The 10,056-nt window shown below is 44.1% G+C and overlaps 1 protein-coding gene across 3 annotated transcripts in view; it reads left to right on the forward strand.

Annotated features, from left to right (window-relative positions):
- Positions 1-10,056, forward strand: part of MTOR (mechanistic target of rapamycin kinase) — a 123,112-nt gene extending 113,056 nt beyond the window's left edge. For all 3 annotated transcript variants that reach the window (XM_014783863.2, XM_004425578.3, XM_087446829.1), the window contains exons 51-58: positions 345-417; positions 940-1,014; positions 1,410-1,545; positions 2,285-2,350; positions 4,532-4,612; positions 4,891-4,971; positions 8,032-8,137; positions 9,084-10,056. In XM_014783863.2, the coding sequence (XP_014639349.1) occupies positions 345-417; positions 940-1,014; positions 1,410-1,545; positions 2,285-2,350; positions 4,532-4,612; positions 4,891-4,971; positions 8,032-8,137; positions 9,084-9,099 (634 nt within the window). In that variant the 3' untranslated portion in view covers positions 9,100-10,056. The remainder of the gene's footprint in view (positions 1-344; positions 418-939; positions 1,015-1,409; positions 1,546-2,284; positions 2,351-4,531; positions 4,613-4,890; positions 4,972-8,031; positions 8,138-9,083) is intronic.

The following is a 10,056-nucleotide window of genomic DNA, read 5'->3' on the forward strand; positions in this document are numbered from 1 at the left end:
ATGATTCACACAGATAAATCCTTGTTTCAGGCCTAGAGCAGGGGTCGGCAAACTTTTCTGTAAAAGGCCAGACAATAAATATTTTAGGCATTGCTGGCTATGTGATCTCTGTCACAACCACTCATCTCTGCTGTTGTAGCACAAAAGCAGCCTGAAACAATATATAAACAAACGAGCATGGCTGTGTTCCAATAAAACTTCACTGACAAAACCAGGTGTGGGGCTGGATTTGGCCTGAGGGCTGTAGTTTGCCAACCCGTGGCCTAGAGTGTCACGTACTTGTTGATTTGTTCATCAGTGCTGCTGTCTTGACCCCTCCCTTGTCTCTCTTCTGTTTCTCAAAGACACCCATCAAACCTAATGCTGGACCGGCTGAGTGGGAAGATCCTGCACATTGACTTTGGGGACTGCTTCGAGGTGAACACATGCTCCAAAATACTACGTAAAGCTCACCTTCCACTTTTCACCCTCCTCTGACCATCTAGACAAATTGAAGCCCAAAATGCATTATCCTCACCCCTGCTTCTCCTACCAAGGCAATAGATAGTCTAAGAAATGAAATCCATGCTCTTGATACTTGCTCTAGCTGGACTCTAACCCTCCTTGGGGCAAGGGCCACTGTTCACACACCCTCTTTGAGTGGCGCAATCCTCATCCTCCGCACTGCTTGCTGCTTGAAGGCTTGGGCACTGTGCACATTTGCCTTTTTCTCTTTTTCTTTCTTCTCTCCCTCTCTTTTCTCTCTCTCTCTTTTTTTTCTTAGTTGTCTTTTAAATCCCTGTGACAAGTCCTCTCACTAAACTCAAGCTACTTCATTTCTGTGCTCTAATTGAAATCAGTACTGGTGATGCAAAGGAAAGCCACCTGCCTTCACCTGGCTTTAGTTGAAGAAAACCATCTAACCAGTGGACTTGGTTTTTTCTCTTTATTATCCTATAGGTTGCTATGACCAGGGAGAAATTCCCAGAGAAGATTCCTTTTAGACTAACGAGAATGTTGACCAATGCTATGGAGGTGAGTGGATATTGGGAGCAAGCTGCTTTGGAATGGGCCCCATACAGTTACCACCCTCTCTGAAGACACACTTGCTTGTTAGATCTCATCAGTTCCCTAAAATGCCTAGGTTATTTCTGTAGTCATTTCCTGGTATTTTCCATCGTGTTAGAAATGATCAGTCTTTGACAGTCTTAACCATCCTTCACTTCAGACCTTATTTCATATGAATCACAGTCCTGACCTGACCCCTTGCTCCAAAGACATTTCAGCCTGATCCATCAGTAATGGCTTGTGTCTGCTTCCTAATCCTAACTGGGGGTGACAGAACCTCTTGACTTGCTTTTGGTCATGAGGCCTTAATAAGGTGCCAGTGTCAGTGACTTCTGTGGTGAGTGGCTCTGGCACTTCTGCAGGTTACTGGTCTGGATGGCAACTACAGAATCACATGCCACACGGTGATGGAAGTACTTCGGGAACATAAGGATAGTGTCATGGCCGTGCTGGAAGCCTTTGTCTATGATCCCTTGCTGAACTGGAGGCTGATGGACAGTGAGTATTAGCAAGAATTGGGAGCTGGAGTCAGCACACTCCCCAATTAGGAATATCTGACACATTACATTTCACTAACTTATCCCCCTTCAGGCCTGGAGCCTGAGATACATTACTGAGCTATTGTATTACATCTTTACAAAGAAGCTCTGGTGGCTAGAAATGAATTTCAAGTATTTTTATTAACTAGAACAGAAAACTCCAGTCATTAATATAGATACTAATAAAAATATTTTTCAGTTATAAACCAATGTTACCACAGTAAACAAACAAAAAACAAAAGAAAACAAAAATACATTTTTTAGGATAAATTAAGTCCCTTAGTGGTTTTTGGATTTTGGGGTTCATATAGAGTAGCAAGCTGGAATTTTGATAGGAGATGCAAACAGTTGTGATTTGGGTCAGCAGTATCTCGGTCTACACTTTGTTCCTACCCCATTAGAAGTAGTTTACTAACAAGAGGCGTCTGATCCACTGCAATTAAGTCATATTCTCCCCTTATGTTACATGGTTGCATTGTCTAAATCCAACTCAATGATATAGAGTGTCCCTCAGGACTGGATACTCATGTTTACATCCACCCACTTAGTCCTGACTAATATGGCTTTGGTTCTCTCAGGGGTTATAGCTTTTGGAAAAATTATATTTTTATGATTGTAAGAAAATACCTAATCAACCAAGTTTCTTTCAAGTCAGAGTTTGAAGCAATTTTTAATCCTCCCTTTACTTCTTTCCCTAGCAAATACCAAAGGCAACAAGCGGTCCCGAACGAGGACAGATTCCTACTCTGCTGGCCAGTCAGTAGGTGGGTGCATCCATAGGAGATCGCAGGTTCTGTCCCCTTTTGTCCAGAGTGTTTCTAGAACAGACTGAGTTTTGCTATTGCCATTAGGAGGCATGACTTAAAGTAGTAGCGGGTGCTGAATATGAAGAAAGTAAACATGTTTTTCTGGAGGTTCTGAACAGTGATCGTTTGGCAGAGATTCTATCACTGCTAAAATGTCACCTAATAGGCATTTATTTAACTTCAAAAACTTGGTCTAGAAATATTTACTGAGCACCAAGCACCTAATATATGTTTTGTTTTTTGGTGTTTTTTTTTTTGGTAAGGAAGATTGGCCCTGAGCTAACGTCTGTACCCATCCTCCTCGATTTTGTATGTGGGACACCACAACAGCATGGCTTGACGAGCCGTGTGTTGGTCTGCACCTGGGATTCAAACCTGTGAACCCCGGGCCGGCGAAGCAAAGCACATGAACTTAACCACTATGCAACCAGGCTGGCCCTAGGTTTTTTATTTAATGCTTCTCAGAATGGAGTGGGTACCCTAAAGCTCAGAAATTTGGATCATACTCTCTGATCTTAATCTGTCTGTGAAAACACAAATAAAAGTATGTCTGAATATTAGCTAGCATTTAGCGTGCCCTTTAATGGTATCTGCATTGGGATAATTATTAGCTGTATTACCTTGATCCTAAAGCACTGTTAATAGCTCAGAAATGGGAAGATAGAAGCTGCAGAAATGTACTCACATTGCTGCCTGACGGGCCAAGAGACCACGTGAAACATTGTTTCCAAGAGTGTGGTCCACAGAACAGGGTCCCAGGAAGATAATGCCCCTCCAGGAGCCAGAACAGGGTTATGTATTGCATGCTCTCAGAGGTGCTAGAGTCAAGCTGTTTAACTTTGTTTAGCCTTCCCCTTGTTGCCCTACCCCAGCCTACCCCTTTTTTTTCCTCATAACATCTAACAATATCATACACGGTTCACACTTTGGGAAATACTTTTGGAATATAAAAAAGTAAATGTTCTCTACATTTATGGAACATTTGCAACTGGTTACTTAGCTAATAAGGCAAATAATCTTTAGGGGTGCAAAAAGAATGTGACATACAGAGATTGCCCTGAAAAAGCACAGAATCGCATTATAGAATTGACCAAAATACATATGAAATAATAAGAGAACAGTACATTTCACTGTGGTTTGGTTTGGAATAGAAAGGCTGTGGGACTTAGAGACAGTCGTCACTCTGAATTACAGTAGTTAAGGGAACTCTTGGGTTGGTGGAATGTAAGCTGAGCCTTATTGGATGGATGGAATCTGGATGGGTAGAAAGGAAGAGGGTGTTCTGGACAGGAAACTGGGGTCCTGGGTTATAGTGTCATCTAGAAACATGTGTGGACACTACCCTGGACACCGTGACAGGACTTGTAAATGATGCCCAAATCACCCACAGTGTCTGGGGTACCTTTTGCAGACGACTGGTCTCATCCAAAGTACAAGCGACTTACTGGTTTAACTCTCAGGTTTCACCTCATTCATACATTATTGGGTGACTCCTATATGCCGCCTATGGCATGCGGAGGGGAATTAGGACAACCAGTTCTGGTGGCACCAGATGGTAGAGGACCTGGTTGCTTTTATGTGGCTTAAAAGTTAAGTTCAATGGGGTCATTAATGAAAGTATTGTTATCACTAGCTTCATTTTGAAGGCCTGTGGTGTACAAGGGCATTGTATAAATAACTTCATAATTCTGATTCTAGACTCTTCTCTCCTGAAGGCCACAATCAGTGGAGGGTGACCCTAAAGCCTAAGGACTTACTCTGCCCAGAATTGATGTATAAATTTCTCTGAGGAATAACACTTGAGTCATGTGTGTGACCCACTGAAAGCTAGTTTCCTTTATATTATTATCAGTTTTTGTCAAACCAAACAAGTTTTGTCACCAGGTCTTTGACTCATGCTCCTATTCTCTATGTAAGAACATTTTATAAATGTTGTTTGCTTGAAAATTCATGCTTTGCAGATTTAAAAACTTTTAAATGCGTAAAGAGTAGCATAACGCTTCGTCTCTCCTTTCCCTTCTAAGGTAGATGGACAAGTGCTAAAGGGAGTATAGTATGTGAACAATTAGAGCTAATAACTTGGAACAGTGGCTTTGTGGTGTTTTTGAATTTTCTGCTAATTGATTTTTTTCCTTCTAGAAATTTTGGATGGTGTGGAACTTGGGGAACCAGCCCATAAGAAAACGGGGACCACAGTGCCAGAATCTATTCATTCTTTCAGTAAGTCCAACCTCTGAGGAATTGCACCAATGACTAGCTCATTAAGAAAATAGCAGCTGTGTTGCACCATGAGAGGGGTCAATAAGATTAAGCAACAAAACCGCCTTTGAGAAGAAAATGTTCCGTGAATTTCTCATTATATTCTGAGGACAAAGACAGACACAAAGGAAGAATTGCTCAACACTTAGAAAAGTGAATATTTGAGAAAAACAAGGGCATCCATTGAACCTGTTGTGATGATCCAATCTCACTGTTATTTCTACTTTTGTGTATTCCAGTTGGAGATGGTTTGGTGAAACCAGAGGCCCTAAATAAGAAAGCTATTCAAATTATTAACAGGGTTCGAGATAAACTCACTGGTGAGTGTGTGTATGTGTTTACTCAAAAGGAACATAAAGCGGGGGGCCAGCCTGGTGGCTTGGTGGTTAAGTTCACGTGCTCCACTTCAGCGGCCCAAGGTTCACAGGTTTGGATCCCAGGCATGGACCTACGCACCACTTATCAAGCCATGCTGTGGCAGGCATCCCACATTTAAAGTGGAGGAAGATGGGCACAGATGTTAGCCCAGGGTCAATCTTCCTCAGCAAAAAGAGGAGGATTGGCAACAGATGTTAGATCAGGGCTAATCTTCCTCACCAAAAAAAAAGGGAACATGAAGGGGCCGGCCCTGTGGCATAGTGGTTAAGTTCGCAGGCTCCACTTTGGCAGCCCGGGGTTCACGAGTTCGCATCCCAGGCTTGGACCTACACACCACTTGTCAAGCCATGCTGTGGCGGCGTCCCACATACAAAATAGAGGAAGATTGGCACAGATGTTAGCTCAGGGCCAATCTTCCTCACCAAAAAAAAAAAAGATAAAGAAAAAAAGGAACATAAAATCTGAGAGACTTCTCTCCTTGAGTGGGTAGTCAGCCCTGTTTCCAGCAGTGTTGGTGCCTGAACATTGATCCTGTGGCTATCTGGAGTGTCTCTGAGGCCATCAGTTAAGGACCCTCTCTGATTCTCTTTCTAATGACCAATAAACTTAGTTTAAGTAATGTTGTTAGTCTTATTTTAACAAAGGTAAGTAAAATTCTCTTGGGTCTAAAGTCAGCGAAATTCAGGAAAATTTTTTTATCATCATGGCTTGATATTAGAGCAAATCTGACCGCTCTGATTCATTGCCTATCTGTACTTTGGTAGCTGTAATGGAGTGGAGGGCGTGGAAGGGGAGAAATGCGTACTTTTGAAAAGGAGACATCACATTGACCAGATGGTGTGACATGGGGGTGGGAGTCAGGGAAGCCAAAGACCCCAGCTCCCTCGCTTCCTGTGTGACCCCTGGGCCACTGTCTCTTTATCTGGAAGATGACGAGAATGCCTCTCAGGAGGTGGTGAGGCTCAAGGGAGACATGGGATGCCAAGCACTTAGCAATGGGGCCTGGCACATAAGTTTTGTAGTCGAGGTATATTTATTTATGGAGCACCTACAGGTGCTAGATGCTGAAGAAACAGTGTTGGTAAAAACAGATTCCCTGCCCCTGTGGGGCTCAGAATCTAAAGGGGAACACTGTATTAAGTGGAAGAGAGGGACTCGGGGCTATGATAATAGGGAAATTAAGTTCAGGAAAAGCTTCCCTAAGCAAACAACCCATGACCTAACATCTGCAAGAGGAATTAATTAGGGGCAGATTGTTCTCAATAAAGGGAGCAGCTTGTGCAAGGGCCCTGTGGTGGGAGGGTATGGCAAGAAAAATGGTCTGAAAGCAGACCAGCCTGACTGCCCCAAAGAAAGCAAGACGGGAGGAACACAATGCAAAATGTTTTGACTCTGAGTGGGCCAGGGGCAGATCATACAGGACGCTATATTTTTATCCTATATCCTAAGGGCAATGGGAAACCACTGAAGGGTTTTAAGTGGGGTGGGGAAGGAGGAGGAGGGCCTTGGTGGGTTTGTATTGTGAAAATGCCTGCTCTGGCTGTGTGTGGAGAAGGGGTTAGAGGGCAGGAAGCGACTGCCACAGTCATCCAGCCTAGACAGTGATTAGACTGAGGGGGCAGCAGTGGAGATGGATCAAGAGATCTTTAGGAGGTAAAATCAAAAGGATTGATGATGGGGCACAAGGGATGGGGAGGGATCAAGGATGGCTCCAAGTCATTAGTGACCTTTTAGAGCTGTGATGAGCGTGGCAGCCAAACTAAAGCAGTTGAAGAGAATGTGGAGAGAGAGAGAGAGAAGCGAGGAAACAAAGACAAGTTTCAAAACTCTTCAGAAGTTTGGCTGTGCAGGGAGGAGAGAGGACGTAGCTGGAGGAGTGGCTGGATGAGAGGCTTTTTTTTTCCTTCAGTGGGAGAGAGGAGCGTCTTTACAGAACAGTAAGAAGGGGGCAGTTGACAGGGAGGGTTTGAAGACCTGAGTGAGAGGAAGGATAATTGATACTATAGGCTCCTAAGAAAGCAGGTGGCGATGAGCCGGCCCCGTGGCTTAGCGGTTAAGTGCGCGCGCTCCGCTACTGGCGGCCCGGGTTCGGATCCCGGGCGCGCACTGACGCACCACTTCTCCAGCCACGCTGAGGCTGCGTCCCACGTACAGCAACTAGAAGAATGTGCATCTATGACATAGAACTATCTACTGGGGCTTTGCGGGGAAAAAATAAAGTTATAAAAAAAAAAAAAAAGAAAGAAAGCAGGTGGTGATAGGATCTAAAGCGCAGGTGAACTTAGCCTTAAATGGGAGGAGGGACAGCTCCCCAGGGTAATGGGAGCGAAGAAGAGGGAGCTCATGTTGAACAAATCCAGCACCTCCAACACTGTCTGACACGTCAGGGATCCAAAACTGTGTGCTTAGTGAATTGACTAACGTGTAAAGTAGGAGATGAGGGCATCTGCTGCAGATGAGAAGCCAGAGGAGAGGTGTGGACGTTTGGGGAGGATAGAGGACTTGAAATGGTCCTTGTAGAGATGGAAAGGCACATTGCCAAAGAAGCATCATAAGCCAGCGAGGCAGTGCTGAGTGCCGGTTTGAGGTTGGAGATTATGAATTTATAATGGAAGCAAGCTGCCCTGTGGGAGGAAAGGCTCAAAAATGGAGGCTAGTAAGATTGAAACAGAACAGGGTTTCTCATCCACTTGCCTGACTCAAGAATGATTATGGAATAGAAGGAACCTTCATAAACCTGTTGGCCACATCTTTGCCATTCCTGAACTCAGCCGACTACAGGACTTCACCCCCTTTGAACCAAGTCTGTGTTAGGAGAAGGAGACTGGTGTTTATTCAAGTCACATGGAGGTGAATGTAAAATCCAGCTATCATATAGCCTTCATACTCATGGATGAGGATAAACTGATTTGGGCTGCGTACATAGACAGTTAAGCCAAACTGGGGCAAGGAGGGAGTTGATAACCAGATGCAGATTAAATGTTTTGTTTCTCCTGTCCCAGGTCGGGACTTCTCTCATGATGAAACTTTGGATGTCCCAACACAAGTCGAGCTGCTCATCAAACAAGCAACATCTCATGAAAACCTGTGCCAGTGCTACATCGGCTGGTGAGTGGGCATGTCAAAATACCTTTGTTAAAATAAGCAATCAGGGGCTGGCCCGGTGGCACAAGTGGTTAAGTGTGCGCACTCCACTTCGGCGGCCCGGGGTTCGCAGGTTCGGATCCCGGGCGCACACTGATGCACTCCTTGTCAAGCTATGCTGTGGCGGTGTCCCGTATAAAGTAGAGGAAGATGGGCATGGATATTAGCTTAGGGCCAGTCGTAGGCAAAAAAAAAAAAAAGAGGAGGATTGGCATCGGATGTTAGCTCAGGGCTGATCTTCCTCACAAAAAATTAAAAAATAAAAAATAAGCAATGAGGACCCCACCCTGTGCCCCAAACCCAGAGTCACAGAAAAAGATTTGGGGGGTTATCCTTAAAGGATAATCATAGTTTCAAATCTCTTTAAAAGTTTGTGTTTACTGTGTGTGCTCATTGTTCTAAAAAGGAGAAAATTGAGAAATATGGATGCATATTTGGAAGGCAAACACCAACATAAATTAAAATTACATTAAAATGGTTGAGAGTAGGTGAGGCCCCCTTATTTTGGGGGAGGGGGTCTTTTTGGATTTCTGCTGTCAATTCAGAGATGCAGGAAGGGCAAAGGAAAAGAAGCCAGAGCAGTGACAGAGAAAAGGAGATGAAAAGAAATTTATGATCTGGGATTGTAACCTCAAAGACCACTCTGGAGTCTGCTTTGATTAATTGCCCGAGGCATGCTTGAAGGTAGAAACTTGAGAGAGAGGGCAATAGGGATGTGTCGTTCTGGGACCAAGCAGGCGTCAGCCCTTGCCTGGCAATGATGAGTGTGTCCTACACAATTAGTTGTGGGAGATGTCAGGGAATGTCCCAGGGGTTGCCAGACCTTGGTCTTCCCATTTTCAGTGTAGCTGTGTAACGCTTTGAAGAAGCCCAAGTTATTAAAACATTCCTTTTCTCTCTGTCTTCTTAGGTGTCCTTTCTGGTAACTGGAGGCCCAGACTTGCCCACAGCGTTTCTCTTGAGGCTTTTGTACTTTGGTATATGCTTCCACTAAACTGAAACCTTGGTCAGAAAGTTCGACTTTATGTTAAATATTTTGAAATGTAAATGAAAAGAACTACTGTATATTAAAAGTTGGTTTGAACCAACTTTCTAGCTGCTGTTGAAGAATATATTATCAGAAACACAAGGCTTGATTTGGTTCCCAGGACAGTAAACACAGTAATACTACATAAATCAAGCCATTGATTTTGGGGAACAGAAGATCCATAACTTTAGAAATACGGGTTTTGACTTAACTCACCAGAGAACTCATCATAAGCATTTGCTGATAGAAGAATGGCCTAGTTGTTCCTCTCAACAAGGATACAGCCAACGCAGCGCAGTCAAGAAGCCTCAGGTCATGGAAGACATGTATTAGGATTCTGGACTGTAAGGAAGTGAGAGAAGCCAACTTTGTCATTTTCACTCATCCCATTACCTCACTGGTCCATGGACAGCAACAACAACCTTTGCAAAATGGGCCAAAATGGGTGGAAAAGGTCTGTCTCCTGCCTCTCCTTGATGCTGCGACTTACACACTTCAATCCAAGACCCGAACTGCTAGGAGAGGAGTTTCTTCAGATTGCTGGGCGGCTCAGCTGAGCAGGTGCACAGAGGAGATCGTGGCGCAGTAGGGTGGCCCACACTGGCCTTCCCCAGCACGATTCTGGGTGTTTTCAGTGAGGTCTGATGCTCTATGTTTAGAGCAAGGGCTTGGAAAACAGAAATGCTGTCATGGAGGTGCTGAACACAAGAGAGGCCAGGTCTAGTACATGTTGGGAATTACGAGCAAAAGAAATATTAAACTAAATGCACAAAGTATAAAGTGTAGCCATGTCTAGACACCATGTTGTATCTGAATAATTTTTGTGCCAATAAATGACATCAGAATTTTAAAAACA

The sequence above is a fragment of the Ceratotherium simum genome, chromosome 22 (assembly GCF_057802395.1).
Source record: "Ceratotherium simum simum isolate JZ-2026a chromosome 22, ASM5780239v1, whole genome shotgun sequence".
NCBI lineage: Eukaryota > Metazoa > Chordata > Mammalia > Perissodactyla > Rhinocerotidae > Ceratotherium > Ceratotherium simum.